A 19,682-nucleotide genomic window follows, 5' to 3' on the forward strand; every position below is an offset into this window, starting at 1 on the left:
GGCTACATGTAAATGGCAATCTGGACAATAAAACAACAACTTTCTAATGAAAATGGGCTATGTATGTGATCTCAATGATAGGCAAAATGTACAGCATATATTATGGGGATATACAGCTTGAGAAGTCTTGCCCTCACAACCGGTGGCACTACCATACAGTGGCAGATGGTCAGATGACAGGTCAGTGAACTCCCCCTCCAGTCACTGTTTACTGTTTTTAAAATGCCCAGGCCCTCATGAATTCTTAGTGTCTTATAAAATGAGACTTGAGAAATCAAAGCCGTAATTTTTGAACCCCAAGTATCTCAATGGCCACAATTTTCTATTGCTCTTTTGGCGTTTTTCTCCTGTAGGATTCGTTGCATATGTCAGTACCTCAGCATTACCTCTTCTGCTGGAAAACATGATGCAGTACCTCTGATGCCCAATCAGCTGTGTACTGCATCCCAGACAGTAACCATAACAATCATGTTAAGGGGACCAATAAGGGTAGGGGCTGGTATAATGACTATAGTCTTTACTGAACAGACACAAAGTACAGGGTTGATTCTAGCCTTTGAAGGGGAAAAAAAATCAGCAAAGTTTAAAATTTCCAAGGAGGGCAGTTAGCTAGCCTAGTAATTGCCCATGAACTATTTCATTATATGCACAGTGCTTTGCAACCCTACAAAAAAAAAAGTACTCATGTTTGCGACTTTATACAAATAGGAATGTACAGCATAGAAACACTCATTTTATTTACACTATATTGGTGCACCACACGATGGCAATGTGGTACTGAGGTAGCAGAAATCTGGCTCCAAACGTCTTTGTCAGTTAGCTGGAAACGTGAACTGATCAAAATCAACAATCCTTGATGGGTAACCATTTGAAATGATGGAACTTGCTTAAGTGAGTCCTGAAACAGACCAAATGGCCGAAAAATGGACTCGTCTGAGATGGCCATTTCTTGGACTATTCCTTTTGTAGCAGTACGGCAATCTAGGAGTTAGTATAGGGTGTGTGGAAGGCTTGTCCTGCAAAACTTTTTTCTTATACTGTCACTCGGCATTTCGAGTGGCGACATCTCAATAAGGAACCTCGTGATGCATAGGCAGGACTAACAGCCATCAAAAAACACACAAAAATCTTTTGACTGTCATTCATGCTTCGTGTGCAGTATTTGTGTGGTATTTCCAAGTGTAGTGATGTCATTCACACCTTTGTGTACAGCATTTGTGTGATATTTCCAAGTGAAGCGAATGGTGGCGGAAGTGACTCTGGTGGCCGGTATGCTGGAGTTCATTTATGAAAAACGGCAAATGTGTACACAAGGTACACTTGATAAGTCCCTTAGTTTTAAGTCTTACATGACAACAGTATTTCCTTTTATCTTTCTGTTACACAAGAAGGCTTCCTTTTAGCCTTCCTGCAATGTACAGTTAATGAGAAACCCTCAAGGTAAAAGCTGTATGTATTTTTTTTTTAATCCCAAAACAATGTCGGCAGCAGAAACATGGTAGAGGCTGAAGTAAAAACTAAAAACTTTGAATAAAACAGGAAGGTAAGCACTTTCTCACCATGAGGTAAATTTTGATATCCTGGTCATTTTTAAGATGGCGAACACTTTGTGTTTGTGTTGATGTGCGCTTGTCACACACAGACACACACACACACACACACACACACACACACACACAGACACACAGACACACAGACACACAGACACACAGACACACAGACACACAGACATTCACTGGTCATCAACCTGCCCTCCAGATAAGAATGCAACACCAGGGTGCAGTTCTTACCACCTTTTACAGCTAAATGGTTTCAGTATGTAGGACAGCAATAGAAAAAGCATGTAGCTTGTTGCATTCTATTATTTAATTTCTGCAGTGCTTGTTCAGTGGACTTCGGTACCACCTATGCAATTCTAAGTTACTTGTTTTTATATAACGGGAATCTTCTTCTAGTGACCTGTTCAAATTTTGACCTGTCTGCAGATACACTACCTTGGCACTCTCTGAAAATAGGCCAGAGATCTAGTTGAACCAACCCAGCTACCAAAACAAAAAATTGAATACATATCCCATCCCCCAAGTCTCCTTGCCTAAACTACCAGCTTAACCAATAAACAAACAAGTAAACATGGTACAGCGGTGCAGTGGTAGCACTGTTGCCTCACAGCAAGAGGTTCTCCAGTTCAATTCTCAACTGGAGTGCTTTCTGTGTGGAGTCTGCATATCCTCCCTGCATTCGTGTGGGTTTTTTTCGGGTACTCCCTGCATTCGTGTGGGTTTTTTTCGGGTACTCCGGTTTCCTCCCACATTACAAAGACATATGTCTAGAGTGTTTCTCTGCAGGCCTCTGCTGAAAATTGGCTTCGTTCCAAGTCGGACTTTCCCAGTAAACAAATGTTAAATAAACAAAAAAAGTACTACAAAATGCAGTATAGAGCTCTGATTAATCCCCTTCAAAGTCTAGAACAACAAGGAAGATTCAAACTACAAATTACAGTTGAATGAATATGCCTTTAACAGCTAAATTAAAATCAACATGAAGTTAAAAAGTGTATTTATTTAGGTGCTTGAGTACAAATACCTTGCACAATAGTACAAACAATAAAAAACATAAGAAAACAAAATTCAATCATGCATTAAATCCTATGTTTGTATTTAGCCCATCTTATCAAACGGCAGAAACAGCAACATTAGAAGTAGATATTTTTGCCATTTTTTTTTTTAATTACCTCATCGCATGCTGAGCACCGTGGTTTTAGCAGTTCAGCATGGTGTCGACCACAATGGATTTTTCCATCCTGGTAGAAGTAGATAAGGTCAACGAGAAGTTCATTGCATGTGGAGCAGACAAAACATGCAGGATGCCAGCACAGCCCAGGTCCAGCTCTTGAAGCGAACACTGCTATTTCACCTCCATTTATCTTCTCGCCACACTAAAAGATGAAAGTTTAGTTAAAATTCAGTAAACAACACTATCATCATTTCTTAAACTACTGCTCAGCACTGTTTAGGACAACACCAAGTACCACTTTAACTGTAGCTTGTGGTACTTTAAAAAAAAAAAACACATTAAATATGCCAAGATCCAGAGTAATCCTTAACCAAGATCACAATAAATGCACATTTTTTTCCTGGGATTCTACAGGTACAAACTGTAAAAGATCAGTCTCACCAGAAGCCTAGCACACAGTTTGTTGTTTGTACTGGGTGCATGCAGAAATCTACATTTCCAGCCTGACATTTCCTATGTGGTTTGATCATTACCTCTGCAAACACTCTTTAGCACTATAATTAAAAAGAGGAAGAAGCATATCCGAAATTCACAAATGTTAACTGTGTAGAGTATGCTGAAATACTCACACACTCGCACACTCACACTCGCACACTCGCACACTCGCACACACGCACACACGCACACACTCTGGATGTTATACAATAACATGTGTGTACTCATGCACACGTTTTATACCCAGCGGTGAGAACACTGGGCACTGTTGATGTGACACTCATTCCATTTGCAAAATGTGAAAAAGGCAGTTTTGATACTACATGTGAACCCTAAATACAGCTGATACACAACTATAATACTGCAGCTCAGATTAAACTATGTTAAAGGACTTTGTGTGTCCAGGATAACACAAATTTAGGTTAGCATGGTTTAGAATCATTAATGGTTTAGTTTCATTAAGCTGATTGGACAAAGTTTGTCTTCATCCACAAAAGGCTACCATTTGATATCCCTATTGAAGTGAATCTTCTCTCGTTGGTTTAGGCACCATCATATTTATGGGTCTATATTATGTGATCGAATGCTTAGGTGATCGAACACCTAAACATCGACCATGTAATATCAAACTGCAAAAGAGTGAATGCCGCTGGGAAACTTTACAGTCGGCCACAAAAAAAAAAAAATAACTTTACAGCCGAACTAACTGGGGGAGCTGTGCTCCCCCCCCAACTAAATATGCCAACTCCGAGATCACTCCACAGTGGAGAAAATGGCAAAATCCAGCAAACGGCCAAGGGAAATCTTTCCCTGCCTTAAAATGTCCGTTTGCTGTTTTTTGCTTTTGATATTACATTGTCAATGTTTTCAATCATGTAATATAGACCCATATTTACAAAGATTTGTTGCAGTGTTAAGCTGTCTATGCAATGTTATTTTCCACTAACAATAACACTTGCAAAAGCTCCAAACTGCAATTTCCTGCCAGACCATTGAGAATAAGGCAACTAATGTAGGCCTGTACTACTGGCTGCCACAGTTTAAAACGGATGAGGCCTAGCATTTAACCCACTGATCGGCCATTTTTTTTTTATTTGGCAGTACCTGCTGTTATGATCAGTAATAGCATTGAGTGGTTATCCACACCCTAGTCTTTAAAGGTATGACCAGGCATTCATTAAACATGACAAACTACTTGCAATGCTCATTAATTCCAGCCATTTATAAAATCAGTTTATACATATGCAGCAGTAGAGGTGCTGAGGGACTTTAAGTCTGTTACAGTTGGTCGGCCACTGTTACTAGCCATATCACAGCACTTTCTGAAATCTTGACTGAATACTTTATCAGCAGTTTGTGACACACACACACACACACACACACACACACACACACACACACACACACACACACACAAAACTGCTCACTCGCACTGCTGACCCTCCCTGTCAGAGGAAGGTTATGGGATTTTTCTTTCTCGGCTCAGCTAAGGTTTGGGTGCCCGTATGTGCATAAAGCTACTTCCACATATTTATGAAAAATGTTGGTTACTAATAGGGTTTGAAGAAGTGTGGAAACACTGGATTGCAGTAATTTTACTTGTGCACCATTCATAATGCTGAATGTTGGGGAATTTATCTTTTTTTTATTTATTTTATATTTGTTTACCGGGGAAGTCCAACTGGACAAATCCTTTTTGACCCACGGAAATAAGCTCCACAAAACATGCAGCAGTAACTAGTGTAGTAATTAGCAATAGAAGTAAGACGCCGGCTTAGACTAGCACAGATAATATACAATAAGTTTAAGCAATTGCTAGGTAATCACAAAATTAAATCACATAAACAGAAGCATAACATTATACAATCTTTTGTAGAGAGAGAAATCAAGTGACACTCTACAATTATACACGTTTTCACATAGATTTCAATGAGAACTCGAATATTTCCTCATATCAACAGTAATGAGAAATGTTAGCCTGCATTGAGTTGAGGTATTATGTAATTAGAACAGACAGAAGGTGACGTATTCAGTATTTCCTATAGAGCACACAGATGGAGTTGTACTTTGCAAGTGGAACAAACTAGTAGGAAGGTCAGAGAGAGATGTTGCTCAGGAGTAGAACAAGGACACAGCCACTTGTTGAATAAGTGGGTTTAAACTGGGACAGTATGTTTTCTGGTAGTTCATTCCAGATTTTTCCCAAATAATTTGAGAACAGGGAATCTCCAGCTCGATTTTTGGATGCATTGATTTTTATGTGGCGTTTGTTAGTGGAGCGTAAGGTACTGTTAGTGGCATATGGTTGAATTAATATTTGCAGGGCAGTTGTTTTCTCACGTTCATGGAGGATTTTTATGGGTCATGCTTAACTCTGTGTAATGAAGGAGGTGGGGGAGCTCTAGCCATTTGAGCTGCTTGAGTGCTATACAATGGTTCATTCTAGCAGGTAAGTTTGTAGCATATAGCAGGTAAGTTTGTAGCATATCTGGCACTTTGTTATAACAGGATTCAGGTTTTGCTAACTCAGATTTTTTTTTAGATTTGCAAGTAAGAGAGCTGCGTACAGCAGTGTGGAGATTAAGTGAGTTTGGGTAGTGGCAGTGTTGGTTCCTGTACAATGTTATTTACTTTTATGTACTTTTACAGTTTGGGAAATGAACATCAAATTTTAGTTTGCAATTTCAACTCCTAAAACTTTGGTGTGAGGTGATGAGGATATGATGGTGTTATTTAGTGACACAATGTTGAACGTATTCGTGGGTCGGGTTGATTTAGTGGGATGGAAGATCATGTTTGCTTTTTGGGGTTTAGTATTAGTTGAGCGTTTGTGAGCCAGGACTCATAGGTTCATAGATTAGTACTAAGCTAACTGCCCTTGCAAGCCATTTTAAGCCTAGCCAATTATCCCTTGTGAGACTCAAACCCTGCACCTAGTGTTTGTAAGGCAAACACCTTAACCATTAGGCCACCCTTCCAACCCTCAACTACTATAAATGATTCTTGTGTGAGACTATGACGTTCTTGAAGTGAGGGAGCAGTGCATATCACTGTCGAGTAGTCTGCATATTGGATGAGAGAGGCTTGTGGGGTTGACATGTGAAGGTTATTTGTAAATACTGAGAAAAGAAGTGGCCCCAAGAGCCTTGAAGGACCCCTAGGGTCACTGGCAGTAAGGGTAATAAAGTTTGTTGCCTAGAAACTGCTTGCTGGCATCCATTTAGGTAATGCTGGAACCAGGCAAGGGTAGAATTACAAAAGTTTAGTTCGGAGAGAACGTTTAGAAGTTTATTATGGGAAACCATATCAAAGGCTTTTGAGAGGTCAAGGAAGACAGAGGATACATAGTTATTGTTGTTCCTGTGATAGTTGACAGCATTGTTAAATGACTTTGGTGCAGCGGATGTGCTGTGATATGGTAGAAAGCCGTGCTAAGAGTGTTTGTTAGTATGCAGGTAATCAGTAACTTGCATGTGAATGACCCTTTCTAGTATTTTAAACAGTGGTGCTAATAATGCGATTGGGTGCTAGTTAGAGAGATCTGTTGAGGAGCCACCTTTATGTAGAGGTATAACCGAAGAGATTTTCCAAATGGGATGGACTTGTTCTGCTATGGATCTATTGATTAGAAGTGATACAGGATAAAAGCTATTCCATCTGCTGTCAATTTTAGGAACTCAGCAGGTAAGTTGTTAGCAGCTAATGTAGTGGGTTTTAGCTTTTTTGATTGTGTCAGTGGCTACAGGTTGCAGGGAGAAGGTAGCTTTAATATTGGGACAGGCAGTGGAAGTTTTGATAGGTGAGGGGGTTTGATTGTTGGAATCCGTGAAAGGAAGCTACCACTGCATTTCAGGACGAGGGGTGACACTTTAACCATTACAGGTCAACTGTACATCTCTGTAACACCAGGGAATGTATCTTATAGCACAAAGCTGATGAAGGGATTGACCATCAGCATTAATACTATGCAGTGAATAAGGTGCAATCAGGGTATCTCTGGACATGGCAGACTGAAAGGTATGTGAAGGAGTGTGATAAACAAACAGTGAGCTGCTGCAAAACATCTGGCAGATGACAAAGGTTCGAATACCTCCAGATGTTAGGAGCTATACTGGAGATTATAAAGTTAAATGACTGGGGGACATGAAAATATAGGATGCAAATGAGGCCATAATAGATGGATGGCAGCCTACTTTGCACACTTCTGTCACACCCAATGGATGAGCCTTAGTCATGACAATTCCGCAATGGCCACTCCAGACACTATGCTATAGTAGTTCAATATAAAATACTAAAGGTGTGGTACTGTCCCAGACAGTACTCCACAGAGGTTAAATACATGCTGTGGTATTATCTTCACTCGTACCACTCTACAGCATCCTCTGTATAATATCCAGATGACCACCATCAAAAATAAAACTAAAAATTAGTACTGGTTTTGGTACCATTACAGACACAGTCAAATTTCTGTCCTCTTAATGCAATTTCCTGTGAAAATAAGTGGGTAAAAGTGCAGAGTTTCCATTTTAAGCTTGTTGCATACCTGTTCACAGATCACATGTGAAAGTGATCTAGAAAGCAGCTTAATGCTCCCTCTTCCTAACGCTTCTTTCTTACGTTGCGTACTAAACATCTGTAGCTCTTTCTTTTCCTCTTCACTTAGAGACTGGCAGTAGCGAACCTGATAAAGAAAAGTATAAACACATAAAGACCTCTGGTCTGGACTACAACAACAACTCAGAGCAGCAGTTAAACAAGCCAGTGCTCAATAAAGTGCTAATTCTTCTGATGGTGAAGAGGAGGTTAGCCATACAGCAACAGATCGCTTTGTTTTACACAAAACATTCTCTGTGAAGCACAAATACGCAACATGACAGTCTTCAAAACCTCAAAAATGCATTGGCACAAAGAATTCCTTTCTACAGAGCTTTTATGCCAAGCAATCTTAGGAATTCAAATATTCTCAACAACTGGCGGGTGGCATTTTAAGTGCCTCATGGTCAAAGTGGGTGTCTCTGCAATAAGAAAACAAATGCTCTCCAGTTCAAGAGAGCAAAATCAAGCTTTTAAACAATGTGCTTTTGTATTGTATCACAGATCTGGGTTGTACCTTTTACATCGTTATACAAATTAATTTCAGATTTGAAGGCGGTACAATTAGAACTGTGTAAAAGAGAGTACATGGTAGTGAACCTGGAAGAATCCTACAGCTGTCAAGTTTCTCTCACTGCACCCCTCCGACTTTAAACATTGTTTTTATAATAAAGTAACAAGTGTGTTACTAGCATCTAAGGTACTGTGTTGCACCATTAGAACAGCGTTTGAAGTCTGGTACTATATATTTAACTACAAACAGGTTGCTTAACTTTATTTTCACAAAACAAGCCGTAGTCTGAAATGGCTTTCTAACGTCTGCAGCTAATGCGGTCATTGCTTTATATGCTGTATAAAATGTGCATATCAAACACTGGCTGGCCAATACAAAGCTTAATTTAAACTAAAGAACAAATCTAAATCTCTTACAATGTGCAGGATTAAATTCTATTTTTGTATACATATTTGCCATGTTTAATATTTTACCTCATTATCGTGAGGTGGTAGCTGATAAAGAAGCTGTTTAATTCGATGTTTTTCTCCTGGGCTATTGACGTAAGGCACCTTTTCATCAGGCAGACAGGAAAAGTACAGCTGCACCTGGATATTGGTTTAAAAAACAAAACGACAAAAAGACAGACATTCATGTGAGTTTAGAAAAGATGTAGGATAGCTATTGCATAAAGAGTATTTAAAAATGTTATTTATTGATTCCATCAGGATTTCATCTCAGCTATTACGTGCAAACAGCCTAATGTTTCCATGTAAACTTTGCTGGAAATGTCAAGTTAACTTTACAGTGGAACCGTGTGATACTACACAAACCAGGATGCTTGTGACTGTTCCTTTAACAGCCTGAGGAAGCCAGCAGAATTGATTTTGTATCCAATATGTCTTGCACCCAGCTGCTATTTGACTTCTGGAATGCAATGTTCAGTTTGATTTAGGGATGTCATAAATTATGCACATTTAATGCTGTTATTACCTCCTCTAAAAACACTACCCCTCCCCCAGCAGGACCGACTGGAAAGCCTATTGAAATTCCTTATTTTTACCTGCCTTTAGCATGCATAATGTGTGAAGCTAGTCAGTGAACAACCACCATAAACAAATTTAATTTGCTCCATGCATTTTACAGATTGGAAGGACAAAAGCGGCACAGCAAGATATGGGAGTTCCCGTGGATTCAGTCCATCCTGAATAGCAACACTCATGACTCATGTGCACTGAGAAAGACCTTTCCCCCCACCACCCCACACCCATCATCATGTATTTGTCAACCAGCCACAGGTCCCTGTATGCTGACCTATAGCCATTGATATAAATGTATGCAAACGCCTTGAACTCTGTGATAATCAAAATATACTAAACGCCAGTCATCTCTCAAGTAAAGAATAAAAACGTAAAGGACAGACTGACCATAGAAAGGTTCTTTTCAAGAGTTTCAACAGTAAGACAAATGCAAGGTTTCTCTGTCAGAGCAAAAAGTACAGTTTTGTACCTACCATAAATGTAGATGTTCGAGTGCTCATACAGCTGCAGTCATTACAGATGGGTTATCCTGCCATCAGGCGGGCCCTCGGTCGGCCGAATTCCAAAGTCTAGGTCCGGCGTCGGTTGTCGTCGCTTCTTCCCTGACGTCAGTGTGGCAGGGGTATAAAAGAGGCAGCCAATGCCATTTTCTTCAGTTTTTCTTGCCCCAGATGTCAGGTGCCCCCAGAAGGAAGGCAAAACATAATATTATGCAAACATGCAATGTAGATAAATCAAAAACAGTAGTTGCAAGCAAATACACCATAAAGGAATACCCCAGATAGGTTGTATGATAAAGGTGTTTGTCATAAGGCCTGTCCTAAGAGGGGATGGAGGGAGGGAAACCTGGACTGCAGCTGTATGAGCACTCAAACATCTACATTTATGGTAGGTACAAAACTGTACTATGTTTATCATGCATACAGCTGCAGTCATTACAGATGGGTAGAATCCCAAAACTAAGTAAGGGTGGTAGGCACTAAGTGGAACTAGGAGGGGTGAGGATGCCCTGCAGGACTGCTTGTGGCAAAACCCGCTCTAGATTGAGTATAGTGGAAGGTGGTAGTGCTTGGAAAAAGTGTGCACTGAACTCAAAGTAGCTGCTTCCAAAATGCCCTTGGTAGGGACCCCCCTAAGGAAAGCTGCAGAGGTAGCTGTAGCCCTGGTGGAGTGGGATCTGATGTATACAAGCACAGATTTTCCATGAAATGAATAACAAAAGCGTATGCAGTGGGCTATCCATTTTGAAATTGTCTGTTTGGAAATAGCCTTTCCTTGAGCACCTGTAGCATAGGACACAAAGAGCTGTTCAGATTTCCTGAATGGCTTTGTTCTGTCCAAGTAATAGCGAAGTTGTCTGTGAATGTCCAAGGAATGTAGTAGTCTCTCCCCTTTGTTCTGTGGATTTGGATAAAAGGTAGGTAAATGAATGGTCTGATTCAAAGCTACACTGGATACTACCTTTGGCATGAATATAGGGTTGGTTTGTAAGGAAACTCTGTCCTGATGGAAAATGATGAATGGTTGCACAGCCATGAGGGCCTGTAGTTCCAAAACCCTGCGTGCTGAGGTAATAGCCAGAAGGAAGGGCTGTTTTCCATGACAAGTATTGCAGCTCTGTTGAAGAAGCTGGCTAAAAAGGAGGTAGGGTCAGTTTTTCCAAGACGAAGTTGAGGTCCCAAGCTGGGACTGGTGGTTTCCGTGGGGGTTTTATATTTTTTGCCCCTCTGAGGAACTGCCTTAATAGAGAATGTGAGAATAAAGGAGGATCTGTATTGTATTGTGCAGAAATGGCTGAAGCGTGGATCTTGATGGAGGAGAAGGAAAGGCCAGTGTTTAACATCTCAGCTAGGTACTGTAAAATGTGAGGTATATTTATTACCCAAGGATCCTGTCCCTTTTCTTGATACCAGGAACAAAATCGTTTCCATTTGGCGGAGTAAGCTTTTCTAGTAGAGGGTCTTCTGGCCTCCAAGATGACATCCTGCACCTCCTTGGAGAGGAGAGTCTGTTGGGAAATTAAGGTATTTTCCATGCAGCTAGATTTAGGGTTTTGAGCTGGCTGTGAAGGGTTTGGTAGTTGTGCTGGGACAACAGAAGAGGGACTAGAGGTAGAATCCATGTTGGGGAGTGTGTCAGGCTCTTTAGGAGAGGATACCAGTGTTATCGTGGCCAGTCTTGAGCAATGAGAATCATTTGTGGTCTCTCTGCTCTGGCTTTTAATAGAACTCTGGTCAGTAGAGGAAGAGGCGGGAAGGCATAGACTGTCAATGTTGTCCAATTGAAAGAGAGTGCGTCCACTTTCCAGGCCTGTGGATGATAGGTCCTTGAACAAACTTTTTCCAACTGGTAATTTATGTGGGTAGCAAATAGATCTATGTCTGGCTGTCCCCATGCCTGAGTTATCTTTGAGAAGACTCGAGGATGCAACTTCCATTCGTGTGGGTCTGTCATATTTCTGCTTAAGTTGTCTGCCAGTGAGTTTTCCTTCCCTGGCAGGAATTGTGCCTGTAGTTGAATTTGCAATTCTAGTGCTGTGTGTTCCATAGGGTCATGGCTTGCCTGCACAGGGGGTATGAATGAGTTCCACCCTGTTTTTTTATGTACCACATGACTGTGGTGGTGTCTGTCCTTATCAATAGCTGGCCTGGATGCAGTAGGTCTTTGAAGGTCATAAGAGCATTTTGCACAGCTAGCATCTCCTTTTGGTTGATGTGTAGGTGCTTCTCTTTTTGGGACCATTTTCCCTGAATGCATTGATCTGCCATTTGTGATCCCCAGGCGTAGTCTGAGGCGTCCGTTGTGATGATTTGAGTTGCTTGAGGTACACAGAAAGGGAGACCTGTGTTTCTTTGGCATGCTTGAGCCCACCACAAAAATTCCTTTTGAAGGCATGGAATGAGTGGTATAATTGTTTCCAAGCTGTGGCTGTGTTGAGACCATAAGTTTTTTAGGTAACATTGTAGTTTCCTCATATGCAGCTTTGCAAATGGTATTAGTAGGATGCAAGATGCCATGAATCCCAGAGCCTGCAGGACTTTCCTTGCAGTTAGTCTGGTGAAAGTTGCCATTTTGTTGAAATATTGAGAAAGTTGCCCTTGTTTGTCTGGCGTGAGGTAGGCCATCTGGGTGGTTGTATCTAAGCTGGCACCCAGGAAAATTATCTGTTGAGAAGGTATTAGTTTTGATTTCTTTTTGTTCACTGTGTATCCCAGACAGTTTAATAGTTTTATTACAAACGCCAGATGCTGCAATAGGATGTCCTTGCTGTCCACTTGGATCAGGCAGTCGTCCAGATATGGGTATATTTGTATCCCTTGTAGTCTGCAGAAGGCGATTACTGATGCCAGGCATTTCGTAAACACTCTGGGTGCAGTAGATAAGCCAAAGGGCAATGCAGAGAATTGGTAATGGGTTGAACCTGCAAGAAATCTGAGGTATCTTCTGCAATCTTGTCTGATAGGGACATGCAGGTATGCCTCCTTGAGGTCCAATGTTACCAGCCAAGACTCCTTGCCCAGCATGGGAAGAAGCTGCTGTAATGTGAGCATCTTGAATTTTGGCACCTGTAGATATGTGTTTAGGATGGATAGGTCTAAGATGGGTCTCCAATCTTTGTCTTTCCTTGGTACCTGGAATAGTCTGGAATAAAAACCTTGACCTTGTTCTTTTGCAGCAACCTCTTGAATCGCTTTCATATCCATGAGAGCGGAAATTTGTCTTTGTGCCTCTGCCCTTTGATTTTGTGGCAGGTTTGGCAAGCCTCTCATTTTTGGAAGGGTGTGAAAGTGGAACCTGTAGCCTCTGTCTATAATGTCCAGAATCCATTTGTCTTTTGTAACAATGTGCCAGTTTTTTGAAAATAATGCCAGTTTAACGCCCAAAGGTGCTGCCATTAAAGCTTTGTTTGGCAGGCATAGGCGGAAGTCATTGTGCCTGTTTTCTAAATGACTGTGATCTATCTTCTCCACCTCTTGGGGTTGGTGCATGCCACTGTCTAGCTCTATAAGATCCTTGAGGTTGTCCTCTACCGCTTGGGCGTCTGTATCTGCCCCTTTGAGGTCTGTCTGTGGCTGGAAAGGACCAATTTTTTGAAGGCCAGTTTCTGCTGAAGCGTGGAGGTTGTACCTGCAAGAAATCTTTCACTGTTTGCATAGATTTCGCTTTTTCCTCCATTTTCTTTAGTACCTCCTCAGCTTCAACACCAAACAATACATCTTTTTGAAGTGGTGCATCTAATAACTTTGCTTTGACATGATCTGGTAAGGTTTGCTCTTTGAGCCAAGCATGTCTACGTATAGCAGACCCTGTGACAGCAGCTCTACATGAGGCCTCTAAAGCATCAAAACCACACTGCAAGGTATGTTTACCCACTTGCTCTGCTCCATGCAACAAATCCTGCAACTTTCAGATCTGGTTGTTCTGTTTGTGTCATTTTGCTTTTCAGCTGAGATAACAAAAACTGTTGGTACTTTAAGATATGAAATTGACAGTTTAATGCCCTCATGGTTAAAGTGGCAGATGTATACACCTTTTCCCCCCACCTTTCTAATGCTCTGGAATCTCTCTCTGAAGGTAAAGGGTTTTTAGCAGTAGAGGGCTTTATTCCCTTGGGACCTTGTGAAATTGTTTCTGGGTCTGCAGTATGGCTTTTATAAAGGAACTGGTGAGAATCAGGAACCCGGTAATATCTGTCTGGTTTACCAGGGGCTGGAGGTAAAGAATCTGGATTAAGACTGGCTTCTGCGTACACATCATCCAAAATATCTAAAACAGGAGGGATAGCCAGGGGCCTATGCTGGGGGAGCAGTAGAAATTCCCTGAGCCTTTTCTTGGAATCTGAGTAATCTTGGCCTTCCCAGTGGAAGTGCTCCCTCAATGTATGCAGGGTTTCCCCAAAAGAGTAGTCCTCAGGGTGGGAGACTGAGGGAATAGACTCCTCTGCATCAGAGTCTTCAAAAGGGGAATAGGCATAATCCTGGTCCTCAAAATGGTCTGAGGTAATAGAAGCCTGGTCTGAGGAAGGGTAGTCTTCCTCCAATCTGGGTCTTTTGTCAGAGGGGGGTTGAGAACCCCTGATGAGAGTTATCAAATCCTCAGCCATTTTAAGCATCTGCTTTTTAGGCATGGGGCCTTGAGAGGAGGTCTGAGGACCCTGTTTTTTAGTTTTCATGGCAGCTTTAGATTTAGTGAAGGATTTAATAGAGAAGGTGGAAGGCTTGAAGACGCCTTCAGAAATGGCAGGCCTCACTAAATTTTCAGTTTCCCTGCCAAGAGTGGCGTCGGTGTCTGCAGTGGGAATGGAGACCGAGGAGCCTGCGACCTCGGGTAATGAAGTCACCGGTAAAATAGTTTCATCGGTAGTCAGGGGCTGTGTAGGCACCTTGCTGAGAACCGGAGAACCGGTAGTCGGCCTAAGCGTGGTCTCAGTACTCGGTGCAGGCCTCGGATGTCGGTCCTTGTCTTTGCATCTTTTGCTTAAAAATGGTGTTGGTGTATCCGACGACATGATATAATTAAATTTCTTGCCAAAATAATGAAGGGCGAACTCCGCCCGGCGCTTAATAGTGCGCTTGTTGAACCTAGCACAAAAACGGCAGGCCGAGACGTCGTGGTCTGGCCCTAAGCAAGGTATACAGAAAGAGTGGAAATCCTTATGTGGTATTTGCTTCCCACAAGAAATGCAATTATTAACTTTGTCTGACATCGGTCTGAGGCAAGAAAAGTTTCCCCAACGGGGTACTTAGCTTTAAAGAAGACTTCAGCCGGAGCTGGCCAACCGGCACTTGCGAACTGCTTCTGCTTCGGGCACTGCACGGCAAGAAAGACTGAAGAAAAAGGCATCGGCTGCCTCTTTTATACCCCTGCCACACTGACATCAGGGAAGAAGCGATGACAACCGAAGCCGGACCTAGACTTTGGAATTCGGCCGACCGAGGACCCGCCTGACGGCAGGATAACCCATCTGTCATGACTGCAGCTGTATGCACGATGAACATCTGTACATAAAGAATTCTGAAACAATATAAGAAAACATTGCAGCTGACAGTGCGCTAGGTGTAAAACGAGCTCTAATCTAGAATATATCTGCAGGGGCAACAGCAACTGATGCCGGACCTAGACTTTGGAATTCAGGCCGACTGAGGGCAGCCTGCCAGCAGGATAACCCAAGTGTAATGACTGCAACAGTGAAACATGAAGAACATTAAAACATTGCAGCTGACAGCACGCTAGGTGTAAAACGAGCTCTAGTCCAGAATATATGTGCAGGAGAACCAGTGACTACACATTCTTCCTAACACAATACTCATTTCTTCCTAACACAATACTCATTTCTTGGCAACACACACATTTGTTAACAAGTATATTTTCTAGAAAAGCAACGTTCTTGTTTTGGTAGTATTCATTATAAATTACAATTGAGGCAAGAATTTACCTTAAAACAGATGTTCAAACATATTACTGTTGCAGTAGTAATGGCTACTGGGACTTCTGCTGCAGAAGGCCTGACATCTGGCTTAGCATCATTACCTTTCTAGGCTGGAAGGACACCCACCTCTCAGGGACTTTCAGCACACCCTATGGATAAAAGAAGCATTCACATTTGATTCTTTATTGCCCAGGAGATCAGCGGGATAACCACCCTGCAATTTCTTGAATATGGTCCTATGGGAAAAGCGGCAGGAGTGTATTCAACTTAAATGCTAAGGACAGCTGCTGGGAGAGGGACGTATTTCAGGAATCCAGTTTCTCTATCAAAACCTGAAAAAGCCTGTGGTTCTGGAAGGAAAGGGGGAGACGAGACAATGTATGTGGTTCATGCTACACAAACTGTGGAAGGAAATAACTAGAGAGGACACAGGTAGACCTCACTTTTATCCAGGGAATGTACTAATGCCCTTAAGGGGGAGGACATCCTTCGGTGGCAAAAACATCCAGTAATCAGTAGTCTTATACCAGTAAATGACACTTAAAAATACTACAGTGAAAAAAAGGCAATAGGCTGAATGCTGTGGCAATGCCTTAAAAGGACTGACCATCAAATGCAAAAGAAGCCTATTTCTTTTTTCTTAATGGACATTAAAGAGGAAAGGGAGTCGCACTTTCAACTGTTGAGCAAAACATTGATCAGAAGGTGCTGCCTATGGCAACAAGGGCTAGTTTGGTTGTATAGCTACATGGAGGACATTCACCTTTAACCACAGCTATAGGTTGTAGTTGTAACATGGGAAGTGTTTTAACCCTGTTAGCCATGAATGTCACAGTGTAAATACACAGTAAAGTAGCACATGTTCTTTAAACCATGTAGTATATTTACCCTTCCATGTGTGAAGACAACATTCCGGGTGGGAGAAAAATAATAACCAACTCTGCAGGGGTGATTTTAAATATAGCCAATATTAGCTGGTGCAATAAAGGCATCACATCACCTTGGTGTTCTGGCATTTTCCATTTGTGGACCAATGTGGCACTGTTACAGTCTGCATTGGTTTACTATTATTTCACTGAATTAAACAGTGACTTGCTACTAATTTGAAACAAAAACATGTAAGTTATAAATGTTGAACATAAAGTCGAACTCCGAAGTGGTGAATGTTCGAATTCGACATAATTCACCACACTTCTGGGAACAGTATTACTGTGACTTGCACAGTAAAAAAAAGTGTTTGCAGGGGGGGAAAGCCCTCCTGCACCCCCCATGTGGGGCGCTGCCTCCCCTGCTACTTAAATATACAAACTCAGAGATCGCACTATAGTAAGGCAAAGGATACATTTCCCAATCCCCACTACAGTGCGATCTGCATCACAATGGTAAACCTTACAACAGCGAATGCTGTATTGCATTTGATGTTGTAAGGTTCACATTGTGGCATTCGTTTTTTCGTTGTGCAAAATGGCACTTTCACACAAATGTAAATTGCACAAAGTGCGATCACTAAAAATGATATACAGCCATCTGCATCTTACATGGGAAAGGTGTCTTGCAGGACAGCTGTGAAAAATTATGAATTTGTTCACATTTTGTAATCCAAAGAAAACAGAAATGCTCTTTACAAGTACTCATAGTGCCAAGACTTCTAAGTGGTTTACTTTTTTTTTGCAGATGACAGTATCTCACTAACCTGTCTGCATGATTATCTTGAATTAATTAGAAAGTAAGGAAACTCCGTGGTGGCTGATACTCAGTCGTAATGAACCACTAATTACTAGTTAATGTATCCTATACATTAAAAGTGAGATATTATGTGCATTAACTTATGAATGGCATATTTTAAATCTGGATAGTCACATTTCAGTAAGTTTTATTGATGGGCTGATTTTTTTTTACACTTCTTTTCTCTAGTTTCATGCTGCATTTTACTTAACTGGGATTGCTTAGGGTATAGGTGGATTTGCTGCGGTAGCGTTGTCACCTCACAGTAAGACGCTGTCCGGTTCAATTCTCAGCTAGAGCGTCTTCTGCATGGTGACATGCTTGAGTGGGCGTACCTTCATTGAAGGTTGTGCATCAGGGCTGGCAACTTAGCACGTAAAAATCAACTGCCAATCATTAACGGACCCGAGTTCCGCTGCGGCGACCCCTAACCAGGAAAAGCTGAAAGACACAAAAACGTTATTCATTTTGGAGATGAAAAGGCTAAACAGACTGTTGGTTGTACTGAGTTTGTTTCTCAAATTCAGAGGCTTTGATTTACTTTTACTTAATATAGGCTGGTGTCACTGCTGCAGCTTGGTCACTTCTGTTTGTAGATAAGCCATAAGATGGCTCACAAACTGAAAATGTTTTAACATTGAAAAACAGCATACTCAGAGCAGTGCCATACTGTTTAAATGCATCCGTCTTAAAAAATTACAGTCCTTCTAACACTAAATACTGGAAGAATTTAAACCAGCTGGAGCGGCCTTTGCCATACTGTTTAAGAATGCTGGGTTGGTCAGCTGATTACAGCGGTACACAGAATATATATGTTACATTACGGGAAATCGGTATCATTGGAAATGGGTATCATTGCAAGTTTTCTGGTCAAAGAAGTGCAGATAACATATTCCAGTTTGCAAGGCATCAATATCAAACAGGTAATAGATTTTAACAGTATCATCTCTCTCCAGGGCAATTAAAATTTCAACAGCTATGTATCTCTAGTACAGGTATACATAAATGACTGACTGCCATGGAAGCAAAATAAAGACCATTGTAACTCAGATTTACCTGTTCAGTCCCAAGACCTGGCGGAACCCAAGCATATTCTTCCAAAGCACAGCCAGAGTCATCATCAGATGTTGAACTGCGCTGAAACCCTAGTGCGTGTTTCTTGCCTTTGTGATCCATCTTAACTGGGATGGACGAATGCTGAAAGATGTCCAGTCACTGCTCTTCAATCACAAACTCTGCAAAGAGATGAAGAGAAGAATACGTAAAGAACAGATTAATATTTAGCAGTGAGCTGTACCACTCAATCTCTTAGTGCAAGAAATCTGAACAAAGTCAAAAATAATTGGGGGGGGGGGCAAAGGCCTAGAACACTGGCAGATTTTAAATATTGCTCTTATAAATTTAGAGCATTGCTAGAACAGGATTTTGGGCTAGCATACATTTTCTGATGGATATGAAATCTGAAACTCAAATGTCTCATTTATTGACTTTATTCCCTCACCGATTTGCCAGAAAAAAAAATTGAGCAACAGACCCAAACTACAAGGCAAAATCTAGACATTATGAAAATAATCTGGACAGTAGAGAGGTACGCAGTGACCATAAAACAAACTGTTGGTTCAACAAGTTAGGATTTTAAAACAAAGCTTGCAAGTCAGATACATTAATTTTTTGTCCCGTTTTATCTTCCCTCAAATTTCACACAGCTTAAAAACACATTTTCGTGCACTGTGGTTTCTTCTCAGTTCAAGTACAGGGTGGTCTGTATAGTATGCATGCAAAATGAAGCATATCAAAAAAAATTCTGAAAAACTGCTTTCCCCATACAGACAGCAACAAACACAAAACAGCAGAAAACATTTCACAAGTTAAAAATTAAATCCACCCAAGACAGGTCAAAAAGGCAACATAGCAAAATGTTTATATAACCTTAAAAAGTTGCCCTGCTGTGATGTATTTTATTTTACCTTTTTGCAGGTTACTCTAACATTGTTGTTGTACTGTTACTTTCATATATCATGCCCTAGACAGGAAACACTGGGGTGCTGTCTTCGATGTGTGTGTGGGGGTGTCATACTATCCTACACAAAAGTATATTTCAAACTTCAGAATAAATAGCAAGTCAGCCAAGCTTGTGTGTAAATGTACATGCTTGGAACAAGACCCCTGCTGA

At 41.3% G+C, this 19,682-nt stretch overlaps 1 protein-coding gene across 4 annotated transcripts in view; it reads right to left on the minus strand.

Moving 5' to 3' along the window:
* The window catches only part of PRICKLE1 (prickle planar cell polarity protein 1), a 682,914-nt gene that overhangs the window by 20,792 nt on the left and 642,440 nt on the right, over window positions 1-19,682 (minus strand). For all 4 annotated transcript variants that reach the window (XM_044087454.1, XM_044087456.1, XM_044087455.1 and 1 more), the window contains 4 exons: window positions 18,566-18,744; window positions 8,809-8,922; window positions 7,772-7,909; window positions 2,732-2,935 (listed from right to left, as the gene is read on the minus strand). In XM_044087454.1, coding sequence (XP_043943389.1) covers window positions 2,732-2,935; window positions 7,772-7,909; window positions 8,809-8,922; window positions 18,566-18,685 — 576 coding nt within the window. In that variant the 5' untranslated portion in view covers window positions 18,686-18,744. The remainder of the gene's footprint in view (window positions 1-2,731; window positions 2,936-7,771; window positions 7,910-8,808; window positions 8,923-18,565; window positions 18,745-19,682) is intronic.

The sequence above is a fragment of the Protopterus annectens genome, chromosome 11.part0 (assembly GCF_019279795.1).
Source record: "Protopterus annectens isolate FY-2018-M chromosome 11.part0, PAN1.0, whole genome shotgun sequence".
NCBI classification, from domain to species: domain Eukaryota; kingdom Metazoa; phylum Chordata; order Ceratodontiformes; family Protopteridae; genus Protopterus; species Protopterus annectens.